This window comes from Diceros bicornis, chromosome 16 (genome assembly GCF_020826845.1).
Source record: "Diceros bicornis minor isolate mBicDic1 chromosome 16, mDicBic1.mat.cur, whole genome shotgun sequence".
NCBI lineage: Eukaryota > Metazoa > Chordata > Mammalia > Perissodactyla > Rhinocerotidae > Diceros > Diceros bicornis.
This window is the reverse complement of record NC_080755.1, coordinates 65,590,632-65,616,348: the sequence shown is the minus strand read 5'-3', so window position 1 is coordinate 65,616,348 and position 25,717 is coordinate 65,590,632. Positions and strand designations below refer to the sequence as shown.

The window sequence follows — 25,717 nt, the reverse complement described above, 5'->3', positions numbered from 1 at the left end:
AGGGATTTTTGTAGATGCTATTTATCAAGTTGAGGAAGTTTCTTTTTATTCCTAGTTTGCTGCGAGTTTTTAATCATGAATGGGTTTTGGATTTTGCCAAATGATTCTTCTACGTCAATTATGATCCTATGATATCTTTTTACTAGCCTGTTAATATGGTAGATTACATTGATTGATTTTTGAATGCTGATCCAGTCATGTATTTTGGGAATAAACCCTACTTGGTCATGGTGCATAACTCTTTTTAAACATTGCTGTATGTTATTTGCCAGTATTGTATTCAGGATTTTTGTTTCTATGTTCATGAGAGATATTAGTTTCTGGTTTTCTCTTTTTCTCCTTTTGCATTTTCTCTGTCAATATAAAAGTACACTTACTCTCATATGAAAATCTAGTAATTATTTGTATTTATGTTTAGAAAGAATCCTGAAATAAATAAATAAATTATAAAAAAAAGAATCTTTATACTCCAAAAGGGTAGACATCGCCAGGCTAGATAGGTATGAATATCCTTTTCACTTTTGTAGAGTCACAATCGAATTTTTGAAGAATACTCTTGCATTAGAGAGCAATGAAAATACGCATCCTGGTGAAAACACCAGCATCAATAATTTTAAAAAGCAAGTGGGCATCCAACTGGGGGGGGTGGGGGAGGAAGCTCATTACCTAAAATGGGGGAAATCAGTTTACCCTCAGGCTCCTGTCCACTAACATTCAAAATTCTGAGCAGGGTCTAAAGATATATAATGAAAATAAAGTGCAATGAAATAATTTCACATTTGACATTTTTTTCAATTATAAAGGAATATATGAATCTTCTAAAACATGTAATAACTGAGGAATACAGCTCCTTTGTGAACTTCTGGGGAACAAAAAATAACTTGGTGAGATAAACCCAAATAAAGAGCTCATAAAAAAGGAGAAATGTTTTTTTAAAAAAAAAACCTATTGGCAAGCAATGTATCAGTTGAAATACAGAATTAAGATTTTTGAAAGATAGTTTTCCACGAGAAAGAAAAATAGATACTGTCTAAAGCTAAAATATGTTTATAGTTATCAACATAATGACTCCAATTCCTTTCAACCTCTCATAATCTTTGTTTTTAATTTATAATGATCAATGATTTAAAATTTAGCAATTTTTCTTATTTCACACTACTTTTGCTTTTTTGCCAATTAAATTCAAGTAATTTTAAAGTTAATAATTTTATCTGTACATAATACGCATAGTATGATCCAATTTTTCTAAAACTCCTTCCTCTCTCCACCCCTTCCTTCCATCCTTTGTTACTATTTACATTCACTGGAGAGATGTCTAGAATGATATTTAGAAGATGCTAGTGATGGCTATTCTTGATAACGAAATTTTGGAAGAATGTTTACTTTCTGCATTATAATTTCTTATAGTAGTTTTGTGTCACTTTTACAAAACAAGAAACATTTATTCTTTTTCAAAATAGAGAGAAGAAAAGAAAAAAGTAAGAAGAAGAAAAAGAAAAAGAGGAGGAGGAGGAGGAAGAGAAAATATTTACAAACATAGGTGTTAATTTTCCACCAACATGATTCAGCCCTGTTTTCCACGATGGCTCCCAGTAAGAGTGAAACTATTTTAACTCAACAACTTTATATTGTGTTCCTATACTTAGAGAAATACCTTACAAAACAGTGCAATTGGCTTTGTTTGAAAATAGCATTCTTGTAAATAAGCACACTTTGAGGAACAAATTTTATTTTCACTTCAAGAATATTGGTCCAAATCACAAATTCCAGCTAGATTTCATGCAGAACACAGAGGCAAGGTGATCTAGAATGACTACATTTGGTACTAAGTGGATTAATAAAAGCTTCTAATTTTTGGTTTTTGGCTTTGTAAGTTTACTGGTATTCATGCTAAATTTATACACAATATTCATGCTAAGTTTATACATGATGAGACAAATTTGGAGAAACAAACTTTAGAGAATAATTGTAACAGCATCTGGCTAAGGAAGATCCATGCTCAGCCTTATTTATACAGCAGTGCTTAAGCAATCACATTAGTAAAATAAAAATACAATACACATAGATTTTCTTCCTTATCCATACTACTATGTTATCAGGGATATCTGATTGAAAAACTTTAACCACAGAGTAAGTTACATTTATCTCTTAGAGATAGTAGTGTAGTTAAAAATTAGCAGCCACACAGAAAGACATGCAAATATTTAATTTAAGCATTGAGTCAAAAAAATCACATGTAACACTTTTGAATAATACTATATTTACCCCTCCATATTTGGGGGGAACAGAGTGAATGTATAGATGCTCTTTTCAACCAAGCTATTTTATTTTATTCTTTTGAAGGGAAAGTTATGATAATCTCTGAAATCCTTACATATAAGTTATCAAATTCTTTCACGCTCTTGAAAACTTACACATTTCTGTAGCTAGGGTAATGAAATAGCTGAACAGACATTTTATGAATCTGATCAATTAAACAATAAAAATCCGAATGATTTAGATCCCATATAAGCACATTTTTTTCACAGAACCATAGAAGTTCAGACTTAAAAAGGGCCATCTACTCGACTGGAGTGGTTCTCAGCTCTGGCAGTGCACCCGGAGGCCTTAAAGAAAATGCCTGGGCCCCACATTCAAACCAATTAAATCAAGTAGTATTTCTGAAAATGCAGTCCGTAGTTCTCAAAATGTGGTGCCTGGACCAGCATCAACATCACCAAAGAGTTGCTAGAAATGTAAATTTGGGGGCTCCACCCCAAATCTCCTGAATCAGAAATTCTGGAGGTGACGCCCAGCAATCTGAGTTTTAACAACCTATTCAGGTGATTCCGATGCTTGGTAGATTGACAACCACGGCTCTAAGGAGAGGCTAGAGCATCAGTGCCTTCTGTAAAACTCCCAGCTCCTGGTGTGCAGTCAGGTTTGAGACTCATCCATCCTTTCCAAACTCTTCCCTTACAAATGAGAAAACCAAAGACAGCATTTCCCACAGCAACGACCCACAGAATTAAACCACACCTCCAGTATCCTAATGTCCACCACTCTTTCTACAATGCATCACTACTCTCCTCCTTACTCAGGCAGATATAATTTGAGAAATTAAAAGATTTGTCCAATAATATTCAAGAAAACTTTGGATTTCTATACTTCATTGTCAAATCTTCAGTCTCTATGAAATATATGGCAGTAAAACCTGATTCTTAGAAAATCAACATATGGAAAGCAGCATTCACGTATCCATCTCTGGTTTGAAAATATTCCTAAATTATAATCTGATATAATTTCAAGAGAATTATTAAGTTTAATTCCTTGACCATTCTAGCCCTATTTTGCAAATACCACAAATCTGAGAATCTGTTCATTCACTCAGTAGGTATCTTCTATGTAAACTTCCTCTGTGGGGCCAGAGAGGCTATGGAAATAATGGGACACAAATGTCTGAACATACTCAGATCCTGAGCTGAGTCATTGAAATCTGTTTCCTTAGCTATATCTACATAGCCCTAACAGACTCTTTAGAAGGAAAAGGACATGCTTTCATTTTTAAACAATATATTCTCACAGTCAAAGCTAGGTGGCCTTGACAAAATGTGCCAAAATAGCATGCTTACTCTGATTTTTTTCTCTCTAACAACATGAGAAGATTTCCACTGAAAATCAACGTGATCTCCACCCACTTCTGCTTTCTTGGATCTTGGCTGTGTCTAAGTGGAGCCCTTGTCTAAGCGGCGATACCTACGACAGCAAGTTAAACGACAAGACACCTGTTTATCATTCTCATTTTGATTCTACCACTTACAGTGTTCTCTTCCCAAAGTCCCCACCTACATTTCATCCTCACTCCTGACGGTTGAGACAGAACCCTAGCCCAGGGATCATGGAAAGCCGGTTCCTCTGCTCAGATGGCAGTCGAGGAGGAGATGCAGTTAGCGGCGGGGGTAGGTCAGAGGAGGATCACTCCGCACAACCAGGTGGAGCATGCCCACGAGACCCGCTGCGGCTGCGTTCGGAGTCCAGCCTCGGGGTCCCTCTCGCCATCCACCCAGCCATAACTTTTCAGAAGCAGCGAGGCGGGCTGGCGGTTCACAGAAAAAAAGCTCTAGTAGGTGCAGCACCGTCAGAATCAGCACCCCGAAAAGGGTTCTCAGGATGAACGTGCTATGGACCTGCTCTACTGCCTTCCGATTCTATGAAGAAATTGGTCATCTGGGATCCCTTATAAGAGCAATTTGCTCTTAAAGCTTGCATTTCTGACACTTCGCTGTTAAAGGGAGAAGTATTGATAGGCTAACCAGTAAGACGTCATTAATCCAGCAGAAAAAACAGAGATGTGGGAGCTTTAGGGCTCAGGCCATTCATGAACCCCTCAACAATGACAAAATTTGGAAGATCTCAAGCATAGAAATATGATTGACATAGAAAGGAGCAAGGGAGAATGGAAAAGCACATGTATACGAGTAACAGAAACAGTGATCAGGAAAATTTAACATAAATAATGGATAATATATTCCCTAGATTAGTTGTTTTTAACTAATTTTGAATGAAATATTACATGGAAATCCAAAGGCAGATGGAAGCAGAAGGCCTCTGGTTGACTAGGAGAGGAGGAACCTGGAGCTGCTCCCCCATCAGCCCCCTTTTCCAACTCTCCCTCCTCTGTCAATGACCCTGAGGGAGATCCATGGAAGTCCTAGGGCTCCAAGGAGCAGGCTCTGTGAACCAGCACTTCAGTGATGCTCTGTGATTGTCTGAACAATTCAATGATGCTTTAGATACCTGACGTAGCCGATGACGTCCTGAAGGTCTTCCATCTCATCTCTGGTATCCCAATTCAGAAGCAGGGACACCACGTATTTTCTCCTAGGGACTGACACTTATTTCCAGTCATGACAAAACCTCTTACTTCATCTGCTACGTCAGCGATGCAGCCACGCGAGTGTGAACCTTGTACACAAATAAATCACACCCCTCAAATTTTGTGCTCACTACCTTGACAGTGCCCAGAGGTCTGCCCTGCACTTGCTCTGATGTTACCGCACTGTCAAGTGCTACCAGACACTTCCACGTTGGGTACAGTTCATTCTCCACCAGCACCAGACCCAGGACCATCACATGTCTGCCCACTGCATGGCATGTTAGCTTGATGGCCCAAAACAAGCTCATCAAAGGGAAAAAAAAGAGCTTAATGATTCACAACCGTCTTTAGAACGACACATAAATAGTTCCAGTTTAATTGTCAATATCTAATCTTTTGAAATAAGGTACTGTAGTGCATGGTGTCCCATAGAAAACCTACAGCCAACCACAAAACGCATCTCAGTTTATGGGTTACCTCATTGATCACCACTACCACAGAGTCTGATGGATCTGAATGGTGGATTCAGTTCCCATCTATCCCAGCAGCTGGTGAGCTTTCCTTTGACTTCTCTAACTGCTGAAAATATGGAGTCACACAATATACCTTGAGATGCCCAGAAACCTGTTCATCGGCAAAAAAGATGAGGCTTTCCACCCCAAAAGTGACATCTAAACCTTTAGCTACAGAATCAGCTCTTCATACAATTGTCTGAATATGGCAAATAGCCAATGTTAAAACAGACATAGACAGAAAGTCCAGCAGAGGTTATTTCTGAATATATACAAAAGTAAGAAGCTTACCACCATCTTCCCTTCCCACTCACTGCTCCCCGTGGTGACCTCTCCCACTCCTGCTGCACCCAGGACAGAAGCATGTCCATGAGGACTGCTGGAGAGGCGCAGCGAGCCAGTGCTCAGGAGGCGGCAGTGGTGAATGTGAGTGAAGCAGCCAAGCTAAGAAAGGAAACCACCATCTAGAGTCTGTGGCGCTTTCGCAAGTAAACGAAACATCCGACTGATGCATTACAATGTACGATCCACTCTCCTTAGATACACTCGCCTGATGTAGACATGGCTCACATCAACAACGGTTTAAGCATTTTAAATTGTTCTTCAGGCTCAACTTTTCCACTTCTAAAAGAGAAAATATTAAAATACTGTAGAGGGCCAGCCCTGATGGCTTAGTGGTTAAGTTCGGCAAGCTCTGCTTCAGCATCCCGGGTTCAGTTCCCAGGCGTGGACCTACGCCACTCATCTGTCAGTGGCCATGTCGTGACGGTGGCTCACATACAAAAAGAGGAAGATTGGCAAGGGATGTTAGCTCAGGGCAAGTCTTTCTCAGCAAAAAATAAAAATACAGTGCAAATTAAAATCAGGTATAATTACCATTTTGTAATTTACTCTTTCCAACACAATAAGTAACTATCAGCATTTTAAGCCACATATTCATACTATATATAGTTTTTTTAAATAAACAAGTCATTAAATAAACAAGTCATTAACATCACTTGACAAATAACCTAATACGCAACATTTTTTTTAGAGGCCAAAGAAGATGATTACCTTAGAAAGAAAGTCACTTACAAATTTAAAACCTGGGAGATATTTGTAACCAGACTTGATCAAAATTCATAAATTTTAGATGATAAGTTTCCAGAGAAAGTAGCCACATTGATATATTTACCCAGTTTACTTGACTATGTAGTTTATATACATGTATTTCATAAATCCTTTTACGCAAGAACATGGTGAAGCTATATGATACGTTATTTTACTTGATGTGCTGCTGCTTCGACACAAGCAGCTGGGAGTTCCAGGCGTCTAGGGCCATCTGTGGAAAGGAAACAGATGCTTGGATAAGTTATCCTCTCCTGCCCAGAAGAAGCTGGACCTTGGGTTTCAGTTAACATATTGAAATGATTACTGCGCTGTCTCAGTACATCTGGGACAACAAGCAAATGCAGTCATCTGCAAAGTCCCAATTTAAAGCTGAGTCACAGAAGCTCTTAGCCTTGCGTGACTCATGCAGTTCAGCCAGCATCCCTCCTCTCCACTCTAACTCATTACATCTGAGGGGAAGGAGGAATTCTACTCCGGTAAACAGGAGAGTGAGGACTTCTGGATACAAGCAAGTTACGATAGAAGCGCTAGAGGTTGGGGGCAGGGGAGAAGGAAATGAAGGTTTACTCCTGATGTGTGCAGTAGAACAATTTCATTAAAAGCAAAAATATTTACCTAAAATATTCAGAAAACGGCCTCAGGCCCCCAAACTGCTGAGCACATACGTGGTCAGTATAGCAGAGAGAGAATCGATTAAAGGTATCTTCTGGGAATACAGGACAAGAAAGTCTTTCCAACCACTCACTATACTCATCAGTAAGAAACTGAAATTGTCGCTTATCCCTATGAAGGAGCAAACATTTCGACTATTTAAACGTTCCAGAGCCTGTCTCCCTATCCGAAAGCAAAAAGCCCAGAAAAAGCGCACCTGCCTTGGAGCCCTGAGGCAGCCAAATCTGAGGAGAAGGCATCAATTTTCTTTGAAGTTCACTGAAACACATGGTTTTCAAGCAGCCCAACTTCAAAGGCACACACGGTATTTTCCGTTAGCCTGGCTGCTGGGAGAAAAAGCATGTGTTTGGGAGGCCTTCTTTATTTAATGAAGGAAGAGAAGGTGCTTCTGAATTCGTCACGTTAATTACGCACTAGGAAAAGCAGCCCCTAGGCAGCGGATGCTGGGCCAACGCACAGCACTCCTCTGGCACTTCTCGGGGCAACTAGAGTCTGTTACAAGTTCTGCTGGAACTCCTCATTCAGAAAACTGCATATAGGCTTCCATCTTGGCAGGACATAACTTATCATCAGTATCAAAATTGGTACAGAAGTGGATAATCTAAACTCTGAATGAGAGGAATTGATTAAAAGACAATGGGCTGGAGTCCCATCCTATGCAACTATACAACGTAGCAATTTGCATCTACACTCAGCACATTCGGGGCTTTGCAGGTTCCAGTTATTACTTTAGTGCTGTGCTTCCATCATGCCAACCGCATTTGGGGGGAACTGGAGGAATAACGTGGGTAATGCATCATGCTTTCGTTTTTGACACGCTTCTTAGAAAACAGCAGCATTAGCTACTGTATTTTTCTAATACAGTAATACAGTAATTTCCATGTATGTGCATGGGAATCAGAAGAGGAAAACAAGGGGTCATTTACGGTGCAGGAAATCGTTCTCATCCATGCAAGTCCAGGAGGCACCTCTTTGAACCCCCTTGTGAGTCCAGACACACAGAAGTTGTTCTGGCGTTGGCAATGGTGACTTCATGTTCCACAAAGCACACGAGGTATCATTGACAGGAGAAAACGTTCCTGCTGCTCTATTTGAATAAAGTGCAAAAAATTTTCTGTGCAAAGGACTTTTGCTGTTCTTTAAAATACTCACATATACATATACACCAATTCTTTCCTCAGCCATGAAACATGAAAGCTCATGACTTCCCATCCTCTCGAACAATTTTCTCCTATTCTGTCCAGAGAACTATTCATACCATTGCAAATGTAAACACTGTTTGCTAGGGGAATATAATTAGTGAAAATAAGTGATGAGCTAGAGAAGTTAACATGCAAAGACTTACATTGAGTTTGTTTTTGATCTAAAATCTGATATTTCATATGGAGTCCTGATTTGACACAGCTGTATGTTACACAAAATCCTTTTTTTCAAAATTTTCTTGCTTTTGTATCCTTCTAAAATGTATCAAAGTCTTGCAGTCTGAAAATTATTTCCCAATATAGGATAATTTAATCTTTTCACACCATTTTCTCATTGTAAACATGAATAAATATGAAATTATCATGAAAACTACATTTGAAACTCAAGTTGTGATGATTTCAACCCCAAATTAACATTTCCAGAGGGAATACTATCTGGGGTAAATGTGCATTACACATCATCACAGACTTGATGAAAAAGCGTTTGTTTGTACAAGATGAGATATCTCTAGGTACATCCATTCACAAGATTTGTTTTCTTCAAACCTTATCTGAACCAAAGGTTTAGTGCTGTCCTCATGTGGCATATGACTTACTGAATTCTGACTAGTCTTTGGCCCCATAGAAATTATCATCTACACGTTGACCATTTACACATCTACCTTCATTGACGTTTTTTTTTTTAATTCTCTCTTTTGGGTAGGTTCCATTCAAGGCATAGCCTTGAATACCTTGACCAAGTAGATATGTAATTTTAATGCCCAGTTTCATTCTCAAACCCTCACTCATAGCTTCTGCTATTAGAAGAGATGCACTTGGCACTGTTTGCTGATTTTTTTTAGTCAACTCTACGAAGCCTGAGTTCACGGGACAGTCTCTAATTGACAGAGCCAACAACCAATGCTGGGGGGTCACTGCAACATGGCACGGACCTCCTGAGATAAACTTGACGGACCTCACGCCCGCAGATGTACAGCACACCTGCAGAAGCCTGTACACTCTTCACAACCGGGAGCAGTGTGCCCTGTGCAAATAAACTAGCAAAGTCATATTTCCACTTAACAGATCTGTCTCTGTATAAATGGCCACAAAAATAAAATTCAGGGAAACTTTGTGGGTCCATGATCATATTCTAAAACACCTAGCTTATACTATTACTCCTTTTCTTAAAATTGAAGAACTAAAGCATAAATGCTTTTTGTAAATAAATTTGCTCCAAAATGTAGATCACAGGTATTTCTGACAGTATTTATAAATCGTTTTTTCTTATTGTATGAAGAATTGAACATACTTATGGAATTCTATGAAACTTTCATTTCCGTTGAGGTATAAAACTATAAAGTATTTTATTTTGTTTTTGAAATATAATTTAGAAATAAAATAAAATTTAGAAGTAATCTTCACTAGAGCTAGGGATTTCCTAAATGGATCAAAGCACTTTTAAACACAAGTGAAGTTTAATTAAAATAACATGAATTGTTGTTAGGCTAACATGTTGCAGCCTTGCTTACTACTTCTTTGTATTTGTTATGTGTCTGGTCCACATACATGGGAACTCCACAGTAAAGTGCTCTAATATATCTTTCTCACACGTGAGTACAGTTGGTTGATGGTGGGGTGTCTATTCGACTTTTATTTTCCTTAGTATCATTGAGAGATGATTCATGGCGAATGTGGCACTTGAACACCTGCTTATAGGCCTTCCTGAAATTTTCAGAGAGAAATGCGTATATGATAGGATTCACCGAGGAATTGCTGTACGCCAGGCAGTGGGCGGTGATTCTGAAGAAGAAGGAGGCAGGAGTCAGCGGGAAAACACCAAACTCAGCCCAGAGATGAATGACATGGTGTGGCAGCCAGGATATCCCAAAAACCACGACCACCACCAGAACCGTCTGCGCGGTCTAGAAGAAGCAAAGAAAGGAAAGGCATCAACTACCACTGAGAAAGAATACAGCATTTTAAAACAAGCCCTACCATAATTTTATGTATATTTTCATGGGACCAAATAGATACTAAATCTGCTTTACGTGTTAGCGTTCACTTTGTATAATAATTTTGTTCAAAACTACTTCAGGACCTGTCACCACCTTCTGTAGGAATAATTTTATCATGCACGTGTAATGCATGTGGATGACGGGAGTGTGCTTTGAATCATGGAAGTAGAAATGTACGGAGATTAAACACTGTAACTTCAACACCTACGAAGCTCTGAAGCACGGCGCACAGTGAGACTGTGTCACCCACGAGGCCATTCAGATGAGCACGAACCTGCTGCGAAGTGGCCTCAGCAGACAGGTGGGGAAGTTTATTTCTCCTTGTTAAACTTTGGCCAATTAGAGACCACCACGCATTGATTCACAAACGCACCGGAGAGCCATTTCAGTCTCTGTCGAAGGACCAATTAGTCCTGTTTGTTTGTCTGCATCTTAACCTTCCCTTGCTGTTCCTAAAGCAGAAACACTTGGAAATCAGACGCAGCATCCATGTGTTTCCTTTGAGATTTCTGCTGAGCAGATGATGGAAGAAAGTCTTCCCACAACACAACAGGAACCTTACCTCCTGTGTGCCACGCTGCATGCCCTGTGCGACCTCCTACTTCCCTGTCCGTACCCTGCTTTGCGTGCATGCAACTACCTTCTCAACGGGCTACAGACCCGAAGGGCTGGGATGAAGGGCCACTTGTCCTGTGTTTCATCGCCGCCGGTTCAGTACTTGTTGAAAGGCAACAACCAGGAAGCTAACGTTGTTATTAATTGAAAACTCTATCTCCATGGATTCAAACAAAAGACCATGGTCTATTTTATTAAAATCCTTAATTAAGGGAGTCTAATATTTTTTAAATAATAAAATACAAAGCAATCAGTGATTGCTTCCTTAAAAGGATGCCCTCCTCCAGTAAGTACAGCTCAGGAAGCCACGCAGGGCCTTGACTGCCTGAGGGCAACAGCAGAACCAGGGCAGCGGTGGTTGGCACTGAGCACCGACATTGATGACCGCTGGCTGTGTGCAGTTTTCATTCAGTCCTGCCAACAACCTCGTGAAGCAGGCCCTGTAATGACCCGTGGGTTGTGGATGAGGGAACCGAGACTTAGAACAGTTAAGACAAGTGCCTAGTGTCCCCCAGCTGAATGCAAAGTCAGAGCCGGGAGCCAAGTCTGTGTGATCCCAAACCCATGCTCTGCCCAGCTCACACATGGCTCAGGGAAAGAAGAGCTTACAAAATCCACCCAGTTACCATCAACTGCATCCCCCACTCTGCCACCCGCCCAGGGCTGCCTGTAAAGCACAGCGTCATGGTGCTTACGTGGGCAGTACAAGCCCCCAGAAGACGACAGTCATCCCAGTTCTCTAACCGAACCATACAAGGACGTTGCCCAGCCCCCGTCTACGACTGCCTCAGCTCCCCAGGTCACCCCACCAGGGAGTTTACTCCTGGGAAGAAAAAGGAATATTGAGAACACGAGAGGTACATGTTTCTAGCCCCTGGCCTGTAGGTTAGGAATCAAGTAACCTCTGTTTTTTCTCCGATTTAGTCCAAGTAGTAATGTTTTCAAAAAGTGCTTGAATTTACCGAGCAGAAACATGAAAGTTGGAACCACTGGGCATCACCGAACATCTCAGACCAGGAAAGAGCAAGGCACACGTCTTCCCCGATCTCCCAGTCACCACACTCAAGTGGAGGGTAAGCTCTACCTGGTGGCTGCCACGCTATTCTCCCTTCTACTAGGAAATAACCCCAACTAACATCGATGAATACGGAGAAGGAGACATGGGAGGAGAGAAGAGGAGGAAGAAGATGAAACAACACATTAAGTTTCTTATGACCTGACACTGATGGAGAATGACTAAGAAATCACTGTTGCACCAGTGAGTGGAAGTCTCTCGCAGAGGTGGGTTGGAAGCCAGGAAGTCTGTAACCAGGTGGAGGTAGAGATGGTAGAGACAGATTTCAGGGCAAAGCCAGGGCAAACACAGCGCTCAGGACGGGCAGGAGATGAGAGGTAAGCTCACCATCAAAAGGCACCGTGGATTGTGCAAAAGCCCAAGACTGACATTAGCCATAAACTGGTTGGACCGCCTTTGAAAATGAGGTAACCTCCCTGGGCCTGGACTCCCTCTCCTGCAAAGAGGATGACTCAACAAAATGATTCCCTGACTGCCTCGTCCATTTAAACCCTTAAAACAACTCAGGTATAAACCTGAGGACACATTTTTGTAGGGCCCAGGATTACACATTACAGCTGCTCCCACTGCACTACACGCAGAACAAACACGGGATTTGCTCACACATATTAAGGGATTGTCTGCTAGCAACCCAGTCATGCATTAGTGTACGAGAGATTCCATTCCCCGATGATCTAATCAGAACAATTGAGACATGATGACACCTACAAATAGAACAGAAAACATCATCTTTTCTTTCTAAGACAATAAGAACATCTCTCTTCTTCACACAATGAATGCCCTCTGGATATTCTGTGTCATTGCTCCGTTTAGGAGGTTTTTCTAAGTACCAAGCTCAGGGCAGAAAGAGGCCCCAGCAGCTTATTGCTAAGATCCAGACCGTATCAGCATCCATAGGGCCAATGACAGCGTGCATGAATATGGTATGTTTTCTATAGAGTTAGCTGTGTGTGTTTGCAGTTCATTCAAAATTTACCTTTTATTTTTAGTAATCCCACTGGTCTTTTCAGAACCATGAACAAGATTCTTTTTCTTGCTCTACCTGTGCCTTTGAAATGTGACTGGGTTACAATTTACGATATGACTATCAGGAAAGAATACTTAATGGGTACCTACATAAACTATATCATTTATCTAAGGCTGTTCCCAAGAGAGTTTAATAGAATGCTTGTCTGCCCTGACTGTGCTCCCAGCCAGTACCTTCAGGGATTCACAATTTTCTCCCTCTTTCATCCAGCATCTCAGCCCATCAGCCATCAGAGCTGAGGTTCTCTCAGCTGGTGCATGGTCAGCGCTCTGCACACAGGGCTCTGGCACCTGGTCCTGCCGTACTCGGGCTGACGCCAAGCCAGCCACAGTGACACCAAGTTAGATGAATGCGTCCACGTGCAGAGTTGGAAACAGTAGAGGATTTTCTTCTTCTGTCTCCCTTGCACAGATGCTTGTAGGCCTCCAGGCCCAGGGAACTGAGACGATGGGGGAGGTGAGGAAAGAAGTCCATATGGGCAGAACAGTGTCCTCCTTCATCCACCACTGCTTCCAACGCCCAACTCAGAAAACCATGTGCCCAGAATACACTGGCTAGAAGTTAAAGAGCTGGTCAAAATAACGCATTGCACTAATCCCAAACCTGGGATTTAAGCAGACCGTTGTGCTCATGATTACCATTACCCAGGGCGTGTCTTTTTTCAAATTTCAGATGTCTAGGCCTCACTCCCCCCATGGCTGCATTCAGCTGGCAATGGTTATTAGGTATGTACCCAGGAATCTGCCTTTCTAAAAATAAAAGGCTCAGTCAGGTGTTTGAAGAACCACTGATGAATTACATAAAACCTACAACAAAAGCAAATTATCTCAGCCATCTAACGTTAAAGGAAAAGGTGTCACCTCCGTATTGATGGACCCTAAGGCTGATCTACACCTTCTCCTCAGAAAGACTCAGAAAAGCTGCTTCCTCTCTTTCCCTTTGAAATGTCAGAATGTAAAACTCCCCTCTGTGGAGAGTGAGGCTGATTCTGCTTCATTTCTTACGGTATCATCTGCCTCAATTAGAGATGGAGTTATACCCAGTAGATCTACTCCTTACCTCCTTTGTCCATGTAGCCTACAGAATCACGATGTATCTTCTGACAGAGAAAAAGTCATCATCTAAAGTTATGTCCTAAACCTCTATACTAATTCTTATGATACTTGAGATTGGGTCCTTTATTAGCATGGTTTCTTTTTGCTCCTTATGCTGAAAGTGTCTGAAAAATATTAATGTCTCTTCTTCCTGTGAGATGCTCTTTTTCAAGTCATCTAAGACATCTGCTTTTTCTTCAAAATTTTTACTCACAATATGTCTAATGGAACTTGGCTGGGAAGAAAAAAGTGACTAAAAGATGAGAATGATGAAAAACATTTTGTAAATTGTATAAATGACAGCCGAAAAGCTTGCTGAATTACTTCAAGCCAGAGAGGGAGAAAAAAGAAGCAACTGTTAAAAGAACCCAGCAGTTGAGAGGGTATCCAGAGGTCCTGTAATCTAACTTCCTCCTGGAAGTGACCTCCAACACGGGCGTCTACTCCCTTCTCAAGTTTTCCCGAGATTATTTAAGAATCTTGTTTCAGTGTCCAATCAACCTTGTGCCAGAAAACACGTCTTTGTATCTAACAGAGCTCAAGCAAAGCATTTAATCAATCATAGAGCCTTATACTATTACTACTATTTTTCCACAGTGAAAATCACATTCTTCTTTTGCATTTTCCTCCAAGCATGCAGAGGAACTGTTCAGCATCTTTATCGTGAAAGGCCTCACTCTCTGCTCCAGGATTATTCTAAACCTTAACAAGAACTCCCTGTGTGGATGGATACAGCACAGAGAAAGGGAACTCTGCTTTGCCATTGAGAGGAGGAGCTGGAGACAAGTGAAATTTAAGTGAGCAAACTATCAGAATCTACATCACGTCAATCCATTATCCACCAGAAATGGAGTAGGACACCCAGCAGCCACACTTCCTGTGCCAAGACCTGGGGGACACCGCAATGAGCCGTCCATTCTCTGCCTTCAGGAATCTACAACGTGTTCTCACCCTCTGTTCTAGATTTCCCTCCTCTCTCTCCGCTAGCCCCCATCTCTTTGCCATCTTCTCTCCACTGTTTCTCCTCCCTCTTCCCACTCCCTCTTCTTACCCCCACCCCCTGCAACACTCTGCTCTCTCTTTCTCAGACACACACACACACACACACACACACACACACACACACAAACCACCAGCACCACACTCTCTTTGTTCCATGCAAACAAGGAGGCAATTAAATATATCAAAAGAGATCTGCCATCTGTTTCGTGGCTATTAAGCGTCAGAGGCTCTAAGAATGGAAGACGAAATCTTCTTCCCTCCTCCAAATGCTAAAACTTTCTCCCATGGTAAGAATTACATTTACACACACATACACACACATATATATATACACACACACATCATACATATATACACACATATCTATACATATACACACATGCTTATGTATATATACAGGTATGTACATACCTACACACACATAAAACTAAACAAAGTAATTGTTAAACTAATCACTAATCTTTGGATCTTTTTATTGTAAAATAAACCAGAAGCTTTTCTAATCGTTTCTTATAAGACCTATTTTCATTCTTTCAATCACTTTATTCTCTGGAACTTTCACAATTATTCTGCAACACCTTTCAAATATAGAGACTAAAATTAGCCATTGCATGCAAATAAAATCCAGCCAATGTTAAAGAAATGTTTTATTTTATTCCTTTTGGTTAACATAAAATCTTTTGCATCAATAAGCGTGTCTCGTATATCAAGGGCATCACCTCTGTGGATGTCCAGCAAGCTCTCTCCCTCCCCAAGGACATTACTCTCCTTCCTCCCCTGACTCCAAATGCTCGTCACAGTGAAGAACACTTATTTGTCTCTTCCACTGCAGTGTTGGCTCCTGTGAGGAGCCAGCTCCTCTTAGAATCCCCTGGGTCAGCCTGTCCTGTGCTGGGCAGGTGTTCTCTAAATAACCGTCCAGGGGAACATTATAAACAATCCTTAATTGTTTTTAATGAATCATTTTCTTAGAGATGAGAAGTGTGGCTCAAAAGACAAACTAAGTGTTAGACTAAAAAGTTGGAAAAACTCCAGCATAACAACACATCATGGAAAACAGGAGCTTTCCGGGCTTACTCCATTCATACAGCCTAACACTGTCAGCTGTTGTAAGGGAGGAGCCAGGAGCTGAAAATGAAATCGACATCATAAGTGCGCAGACGTGAGGACGATCAGTGAAAGGCAGCTGTGAGACAGTCTTGTTGCTTACGTTGCACCGTTTATTCCTAGGTGGTTGTCCTAAGAACTCAATGATTGTTTTATCTAATAAAAGCTAAATTTTGTGCTTTTTAACCAAGTGTCTACCGTTGCTTTTCATTGATTCTGGGAACAGATATGTTTTTCACCACATTATTGTTTATAAATAAGGAAAGTCAGGATGATCTGTGCTTTAAGTAGGATTTTTTAAATAAGCATGATTATCTAAACTATAACTTCTGCAAATTATGTCATTGATTACAATAAAATACTTAGAAGGAAAAACAAGGTATTTTAAGATGTTCTGACTAATACTTATGGTAAAATGTCTGGTTATAATCGCCTCCTCCCTAATCATATGGTCTAATCATCTCGGTTACTTCCACTCTGCTTTCTCTTTTTTTTTTTTTTTTTGTGAGGAACATCAGCCCTGAGCTAACATCTGCCAATCCTCCTCTTTTTGCTGAGGAAGACTGGACCTGGGCTAACATCCGTGCCCATCTTTCCTCCACTTTATATGGGACGCTGCCACAGCATGGCTCAACAAGCAGTGCGTCGGTGCGCGCCCAGGATCCGAATCGGCGAACCCCGGGCCGCCGCAGCGGAGCGCACGCACTTAACAGCTTGCGCCACCAGGCCGGCCCCCCACTCTGCTTTCTAAAATCATAAATTATATAGGTATTATCCAAGTAAGAGTTAAATTAATCCTGACTTGTAAAACAGTTTTTCCTCACAATGTGAAATGTAATATATAGCAGGAGGTTAGATGCTTTAATATTACTCAGGAGAAGCTTGTTTAAATCAGGAATCACGTGGCGAGAAAGAATTAAAAACGGGTAGAATTCCCCTAGAGGCTTCCTCCCATCTTTAGTTCTCTCCCCTCCAGGTGACGTGAGCACAAGTCCAGGTGGAGGGGGGACTGCCTGTCTGCTGCAGGGGCTTTAGGGAGAGATTACAACGATGTTCTCTAGAAGGAGAATTAAACCAGGCTTCTGGAGTCAAGTCACAGGTGATAAATATGCAATAAAATGACTATCATTTCATGCAAATTATGGATGTCAGCAACTCCACACTGTCCCAATCAACCTAGAACACACCTCCCAAGAGGCTCAGAATCCAAAAAACATGTTTCCTGGCCTCCCTAAACCCCAGCTACGCTTTCCTGCAGCATATAGTTGTTGGTGATGCTCTCACCAAGAGATGATCTCCACTCCCCCTACGCCTAGGGGAGAGGTTCATTCAAATATCTGCACCAAAGAACCTAAGGTTTACAGGCACAGGGTGAATGTGAGGATAATTAAGAATAAAAATAAACTAAGCTCTGCAAAGTGGCTTATATAATGTATATTTGTGCACATTACCTTTTTCTTCGATGCTTCTGACTTCTTTGACATGTTCTTCAACTTTTTATGCAAATGATTAAGGACCTGAAAAACACAGACTAATAAAATCAGTTTGTCTCATACCCACAATTCACTGTCTATTTTGCATTGACAATTCTTGACATCTTGAAATGGTAATACCATTATTTATAAAGTCACTCGAATTGAAATACACATAAGGTGATAAAGTAACAATGAACACGAAGTGCCAACTACATCTGTTTTTCTAACATTTAGGAGTACCGGCTGCAGTTGCTGGTCTCTGTGTGCTTCCGTGTGCAGAGAGTTCTGGTGCATGTAGCTCTGGGGTTTTGTCCAGAAAGCCTCACCGCTACCCATATTTGCATCGTGTCTGTCTACCTTCCATCTTGGTTTCCCCTAAGAGTCTACATTTTAACAATTACCAGGTCCCTCTGTATGTGGGACATGATCTTAATTCCTAGATATGTGGGAAAACTAGAGACTTCCCTGCACCATCCAATGGGGAAAGTGGGCAAGTGAGAAATAAAGATGATATAACCAGATGGTTCTCCTGTGTAGCCAGTGTTTGCACCAACATACTCCTGTGTTCTCTTCTAGGGTTGCCTTGCTGCAAGTCTCCTTCAAGCAAATCTCCACCGGTCAGGCCTCCTTCCATTCTTTATTCTAACCCTACCCACTGGGCTGCACTTTAAGATGACTTACATTTGGGGATTCCGCATCACTGATGATTTACAGACCATTTAGCAAGGTTTTACAATTAATGTCCCTGTCAGGGAGTCTCCTTGACAGACAGTGGCTTCGTTCATCAGAAAAACTGTTTTTGTCTTCTCTTGCCAGTGTCCTACTCAAAAGAAATGATGTGAAACATCTGGGTTACACATAGATATTTACAACGCAAGCTTGGTCTCATACCACAGGGCCAACCCTACAGACTGGCACCTGAGTTCACTTTTATATCCCATCTGAGGATGAGAAAGGATAAGGAATATTGGCCTCTGGATGACTAAGGGCTTTGAGTAGTCTATAGCTTGCCCAGCGAGTATCTCCGAAAACTGGAAGCCACGCTGCAGACACTTCCTTGTTTCCCACTAGCACTGCAGCATGGAAATAATGTAATCGAATTGGACTTTGCAAAAGCCTGCTCCATTCAGCTAGACACAGCCCTTCTGGAGCAATCAGTCACACCCTAATGGAGAAACCACAGGATTTATTTATCGACCTTACAGGATCTATGCAGCTTAAGCAGCCATCATTGGGGTATGAATTTCTGGCTCCTAATTCCCAGCCCTACTAAAATACTTCTCACTTCCTACAGAGGCTTAGCATCATCTACAAGACAAGACTTACACTCACTACAGTGAATTTAGGATCACTCTCAATACATTGACAATGGGTTAGTTTACTGTTACCAACAGAAATTGGGGTACCAAAAATGGAATCTAAGGCAAAGATAGAAGAGGAGCTTTTGCAGGAGCAAATGAGAAATTCTTTCAAGGGGGAAGGAAAGAGCTGGAAGCAGGACCCTGCCTGGAGAGGACAGGCCTGGCGAGGTTCCTTTGTGGCAGCCTTCCTAGCAGGAGACCACTCAGGTCACTGAGGACAAGGGACAAGAGGAGAGAACAGAAGAGAGGCTGCAAAACAAAATCAGAGAGGGACACCTGGCAAGGAGGTCAGAACAGAAAAGTCAAACGTTAACTGTTTCATAATGCTGCCCAGGGGTCTATTCATTCCTTCAACAAACCCTGATTTGTCACAGCTCAGAAACTTCAAAATGCCTAAGGGACATTGTTGAGTTGTCAGTGGAGGAAATAGCCCAATATGCTTTTCTTAGCTCTGTTTCGCTTCAACAGCCTATACTATGAGCACATATTGACGTATTATGATGCATCTCCGTGAAGATCTTGTCATCAAAGGAGAAAGAATGTGGGTATCATGAAGAATTATAATTACATTTCTTTAGAAGATGATGATGGCATGGTGGCATTTCTCCATCCTTCTGGGCTTTTAGGATTGGGCGTAGGAAGGCACACATTCAAACCTGAGCCAAGGTCATCCTAGGCATCAGATATCTCTGGCAATGTGGAGGAACTTGGTGGGTGGGCAGGTCAAGAGTGGTGGTAGTTCTGAACCTCACATTCAAGTAGCAAAATCCTTAACTGGATAGCATACACTTAATGACTGAACCAAAGGAAAGCAACTTGAAACAACTTGTTATCTTCACCTATTCAAGCCTGGAATGAATTTACAAATATTACCTTGAATTCAAAGGAAATTTCCAATTATGCTTAGAAGCAAACTATTTCCATATAAAAAAAATCCCAGTGATCATATATTTATTGAATTTTAAAAAACATTTTTAGGGGCCACCCTGGTGGCGTAGTGGTTAAGTTTGCTCTCTCCCTTTCGGTGGCCCGGGATTCGCAGGTTTAGATCCCAGGTGTATACCTACACACTGCCTATCAAGCCATGCTGTGGCAGCACCCCACATACAAAATACAGGAAGACTGGCACAGATGTTAGCTCACGGACCATCTTCCTCAAGCAAAAAGAGGAAGATTGGCAACAGATATTACCTCAGGGCCAGTCTTTCTCACCAAAAAAAAAGAAAACATTGTCTTTAAACTTTGCCTTATGTGTGACTTTTATAAACTCTTAAATGACAGAAATGTTGCCTAATTTATTCTTTTCTTTTTTGTGTGTGTGAGGAAGATCAGCCCTGAGCTAACATTTGATGCCAATCCTCCTCTTTTCTTTTACTGAGGAAGATTGGCCCTGGGCTAACATCTGTGCTCATCTTCCTCTACTTTATATAGGACACTGCCACAGCATGGCTTGACAAGTGGTGCATGGGTCATGCTGGGATGAGAAACTGCGAACCCCAGGCGCAGTTAACCGCTGTGCCACTGGCCAGCCCCGCCTAATTTATCCTTAAAAGTTTATCTTGTCTTTTTCATTAAAACCTAAATTATTTTCTCTAAGATTTGGGGGAAATGAAGGAAGAGTACGCTTCAGTTCTAATTCAACTAATTATGAATTGAGCCAAATATTTTAAGAATCCCTCCAGCCCCATGCTTCATGTCCTCAAGGCCTTCACCAACCGTCCCTTCCCTCAGGGGACTGGGAATTCCTGCATTAAATTCCTTCCTGAACCACTTGCCAGCTTCACACTCTGGGTCAGCTGCTTCACTCCTCTAAAACCCTTTTTCCTTATCAATAAAATAGGGACAATAGCCCCAAGCACAGGTTGTTTGAAGATTAAACGAGATGGTACACACAAGAGATCCCCGTGCTGCACAGAACCAGACTTTTTTTGCATTTGCAGAAAACAAAGTGGATAAACCAGCCATTTACCAAAGAGCTAAGGCAGAGTTCTTTTCCAAATTCCCTGTCTCTATCTCTTTATCTATAACCCTTTGACGCAGGCCATTCTTTCAGTTAATCTCCAAAACTGTCGCCATTCAAAACAGACATGACTCTACACAGATGATATGGGGGAGGGGAAAAACAAAACCCAGGTGGCTTATATGAAACATTTTTGCTGGGAAAAGTATTTTATGAATTGAATATAGGAAATTGTTCTGTCTCATCTGGTTATTCATGGTCCAATAGCCACAGCTTTATGACAAATAGAAGGAGAGACAGAGCGAGACACGAAGATAGAACGCTGGGAATTTCAGAATTCGGTTACAGAGGTGTTTTTCTAATGAAGTTACTCTGAGGAGTGTTGGGGACAGTGGACTTGATCCCCTGAGTCACTATCCCATGATTATTAAGTATATACTCTTACCCAAACATACGAATTGTTTCAAAAGGTTTAAGACTTTGATCAGTATAAAAATCGTCAAAACCTTGCATTATTAATAAAAGAGAGTGTGAGTTTACTGAGCTCTGTTGGGCTACCCAAAGGAGGATAAGAACAATTTCCCCATAAGCAGGTGCGGAGTAGCTGGACCAGCTGTGTGTCAACACTGCCTCTCTCTAGAGTCAGAGGCGTAGACCCAACATCTGAAGCCCTCAACTTTGTTCACACAACCTCTCCGTGTAACGTTGTTTACATAATCCTTTCTTAAAAGGATTGAACCTTGAACGGGGGAAAAATAACGGCTGAAAACCCAGCCATCCAAAATTCTCTGGAGACTCAGGTCAAGACTGAAGAAATACTGTTTTACCACTTGGGTTTATACAGTCAAACTTGTGTATGAAATAAAATTCGAAGCTCTGTCGCCAAGAGCAGCGTCCTCACAGATCCAGGTCCCCACAGAGCCGCCCCATGCGCCCCGCGGGAAGGAGCCGCACGGGAGTCACCCCCTTACGACCCAGGTGAGCGCTGGGCAGTGGGGACCCGACCGCCACCCCCGCAAAAGGCCGGCGCGCTCGGACTGCCCAGGCGCTCCTGCGATTCACGCCAAGCCCGCCGGGGGCTGAGTTGCTAAAACGGAGCGAGTTTTCCTCCACTGAGAAGTGGGCATTGAGCGCGGGCCCCACTGCCGGGACAACCACAGAGCTATTGGCTGCGGGAGCCAGGAAGGAGAGGGGAGGTGGGACGTCCGTGAAGTGAACTGCAAACTTTCCCAAGCGTCTACCAAACTCCAAGTAACTTTCTCGCTAAACATCCGACGGACAAGCCCACGCAGAGGCGAGGGCAAACTGCAGTGGAGACGGTGCCCCACACCAATCCGCCCAGAAAACTGCAGGGGTGAGGGCAAAAGGGCGCGGGCACGCAAGGGGCCACCACAGGGCTCTCGGGGCCCGCCGCCCTCCCCCGTGCGTCCCAGCCCCGCGCCCCGCCGCGCCCCACCTTGGCATAGCAGAAGCAAATGAGCAGGAGCGGCAGCAGGTAGCCAAAGACGAAGGTGCACACCACGTAGGCCTTCTTGTGGCGCTGGTTGGGCCACTGCTCCCAGCAGAAGGTCTGGTTGCTGATGTCCCGGTGGAAGAGGCGCTGGTGGTACGCCACGGGCGAGGCCATGGCGATGGACAGCGCCCAGATGAAGCCCAGGCCCAGCAGCGCGTTGCGGGACACCCGCAGGGAAGAGGAGCGCCGCGAGTGCACGATGGCCACGTAGCGGTCCACCGACATCGCGGCCAGGGTGAAGATGCTGACCAGCATGGAGACGGTGAAGAAGTAGTGGATGAACTTGCAGATGAAGGCGCCCAGCACCCAGGTGGGCAGTGCGTACACGGTGGCCTGGAAGGGGATGCAGAAGAGCAGGTAGGCCAGGTCGGCGATGCTCAGGTTGAGAATGAACAGGTTGGTGGTGCTGCGCGGCTTGCCCGGCCTGCTGCGCGCCAGCACGGTGATCACCAGGCTGTTGCCCAGCACGCCGAGCGCGAAGATCAGGCCGAACACCACCAGCGTGATGAAGTTCTCGACGCCGATGCCGAAGAGGGGCCTCGGCTCTGGGGTGGGGGACTCGGGCTCGCTCGCGTTCCCCTCGCTGAGGTTCGCGGCCGCCAGCTCCATCGCAAGGGGTGCTTGCCAGGGAAAGAGGGCGCGGTGAGGAGGTGGAGAGTGCCAGGGATCCCAGTGCCGAGCACGCAGAGCGCGAGTTTCCGAGCCTGAGCCTCCCCGATGGGCACGCGCCCCCGGGCGGCCTTGCCTAGTGGCACCGTCTGTGTGCGGGGCCGTCTGAGAACGGACACGGGCGGGAGCCCGGAGCTGGACCTTCCCGGGCGGGGACGGCAGTCCTGAGGGGCTCCCCCTGCCCGGGCGCCCCTGCCCACCGCGTGGCCACCGAGCCGGGGAGGAGGGAGCCGGCGGTGCAGCCGTGGAGGCGGAGAGAGCCCTCGCTGCGCCTTACCGTCTCCAGATCCTTGCTGGCCGTTTGCCTCGCTCCAGGAGTGGCTTTGGGCTGCACCTGTTGCTCTGAGCCGCTCCCTTCCCGCGGCGCTCACCCGGCTCTGCCCGGCGCAGCAGCGCACGAAGCGGTTCGTGGAGAGGGCTCCCCGCGCCTCCCAACCGGCAGGCGCCTCCGTCTCCTCTCCCAGTTTTTGCAGGGATTCCAAGTCGTCAACAGGGCGAGCGCTCTTTCTGTGTTTTCCCGTGGTTGGCAGGGGGGTGCTCGGGGCCTCTCTGTTAAAACTGAGACGTAGGGAGGACTAAGCTTGGCTAAAATCTGCGTCCCCTGGGAGCCCCTCCTTGTCCCCCCGGAAGTCACAGCGTGCGCAGAGACTGGACGAATCCTAATGGGATGGGTCGCCGCCCACCTCCTTGCTAGAATCAGCCGCGCTCTCTGCAAGGTGCGGATCTGCCTGCGTCCAGCGAAGGCGGCAGCTACCGGATGCAGCAGCGGCCCAGCGGGCGAGGGAAGCTGAGCGCACCAGTGCGCGCTGGGCGGGGAGGCGAGGGGTGCGCAGGCCTCCTTAGCCGTCAGACCGTTAATCTTGCTGCCTCCTGCAGTGGCTGTCAGTGAGAGTGCTCCCTGCCCCAAGAATAAACTCCAGGAAATCAGTGACTGGCACTACCACCTGGAGTTTTGTAAAATCGCTAATCGCCACCCCCAAGCTGCCCACCTCTAGGGAGGAAATGAGCAGGAAAGAAAAATGAATAGCGTGTCTGAGTTTTCTTTATAAACGTGTATAAAATTAAAAGAGAAGGCTTCATGTTTACATCACCCAACTTTAGATCAGTTTTGTGTTACATTACTCATCTGAGTGACGTGAACAGAAGTACTGACATGAAATATTTGTAAAGTGAAAAGAACATGTTTAATATATTATCATTGTTGTAAAATGTGGATACGCCAACAAGAAATTGAGCTAAGTATAGTAGTATTAGTAAATCTTATCCTTTATAGACTTGCTAGTTCCCAACTAGAGAGCCGAAATGGATTCATTTATTTGCAATGTGTCTATGACTTGTCTATATTCACTTTCAAAAACAGCAGTATGTTTCCAGCATTCTCCAGATGATGACTGAGGGTCCATTTTGCACCAGACACAGTGCTTGAGGGGACGCATAATGCAAAGATGAATAGGGTACAGCATTCCCTGTGTGTGGGAGACAGGAATTTATGTATAGAACAGAGCAAGTGCTGTAATAACAGTATGCACAAGGATGAGGCAGAGCCCTCCTTGCTCTGGGGAGTTTGGGAAGTAAATCGTATCTCATTTCTCTTTCATTCTATCTCCCTAGTTCTATTCTGCCTCATTTCCAGAAAGATTTTGATGCAGTTCATGGAACACCTACTATGTAGCAAGTACTTTACCCAGACTCATTGTTTCATTTAATACTCACAATACCCTTGCAAGAAACTCGCAACTCCCTTGCAACGGAGTTGTTACATCCACACACGTTTCCAAGAGGATGAAATGGAGTTTAAGAAACTTGCTTATCTGAATGTCTTGCTAAATCAAGAATGCTCTTACCTTCCCTGTGCCTCAAAACCACATTAAATTGTCCTGCCGATCACTATTGCTTTTCTTCCCAAGGGGCTCTCTGACCAACACCTTCATGATATCCTGTCTTGGGCAGCTCTGTTGCTTTGAAAGTTATTTGTAATAAGATTTGGGAGAGAGTTTTTTTTTTTATTGATATGAACTATTTTCAACATGGAACATATATGATGAAATTATATCAAGTAACCATGTACCCACTACCCAGCTTAGAATAATAAAAAAATTATCAAAGAAGTAAAGCCACTTTTATCTACTTCCCCAATCACAACCTCCACCCCCACCACCACTATCTCCAGATAATCTAAAGATGTTGTCTATTAGTGATTTTTCATACATTTATGGCATATGCATATGTTCTTAAATAATAAACTGTGGGGGTTTTGCTTTATTTTAATATGAAATTGTTGGTCTTATAATACTTTTTTTTTCCTTAGAGTATAATTTGTCTGGTATTACTATAGATATACCAATATTCTTTGCTTTTTATTGGCCTGCTGTGTCACTTGCAATCTTCCTATGCCCTGTGATTTAAGGGTATCTCTTGGAAACAGCACATACCTGAACTACAGGCATACCTCATTTTATTGCACTTCGCTT

The 25,717-nt window shown here is 43.3% G+C and overlaps 1 protein-coding gene across 2 annotated transcripts; it reads right to left on the bottom strand.

The window, feature by feature from the left end:
- Nucleotides 1–1,704: 1,704 nt before the first annotated feature.
- On the bottom strand, nt 1,705–24,017 carry GALR1 (galanin receptor 1). Of its 2 annotated transcripts, XM_058557332.1 has the most exons (4): nt 22,521–24,017; nt 17,720–17,785; nt 10,097–10,255; nt 1,705–6,688 (listed from the first exon to the last, which is right to left on the bottom strand). In XM_058557332.1, the coding sequence occupies exons 1-4, from the start codon at nt 23,184–23,186 to the stop codon at nt 6,629–6,631; spliced, it is 951 nt and encodes a 316-aa protein (XP_058413315.1). In that variant the 5' UTR covers nt 23,187–24,017; the 3' UTR covers nt 1,705–6,628. The 2 variants fall into 2 exon arrangements, with proteins under 2 accessions (XP_058413315.1, XP_058413314.1); XM_058557331.1 differs by lacking the exon at nt 1,705–6,688 and having other exon boundaries at nt 8,113–10,255.
- Between the last annotated feature and the right edge of the window lie 1,700 nt (nt 24,018–25,717).

Excerpts from the sequence above, each read along its gene's own strand:
- GALR1 (XM_058557331.1), bottom strand. The coding sequence starts at position 23,186 with ATGGAGCTGGCGGCCGCGAACCTCAGCGAGGGGAACGCGAGCGAGCCC. Across the intron at positions 17,786-22,520 it reads TTTGCTTCTGCTATGCCAAG|GTCCTTAATCATTTGCATAA; the intron begins GTGGGGCGCGGC and ends TGTGTTTTTCAG. Across the intron at positions 10,256-17,719 it reads CAGAAGCATCGAAGAAAAAG|ACCGCGCAGACGGTTCTGGT; the intron begins GTAATGTGCACA and ends TGCTTCTTCTAG.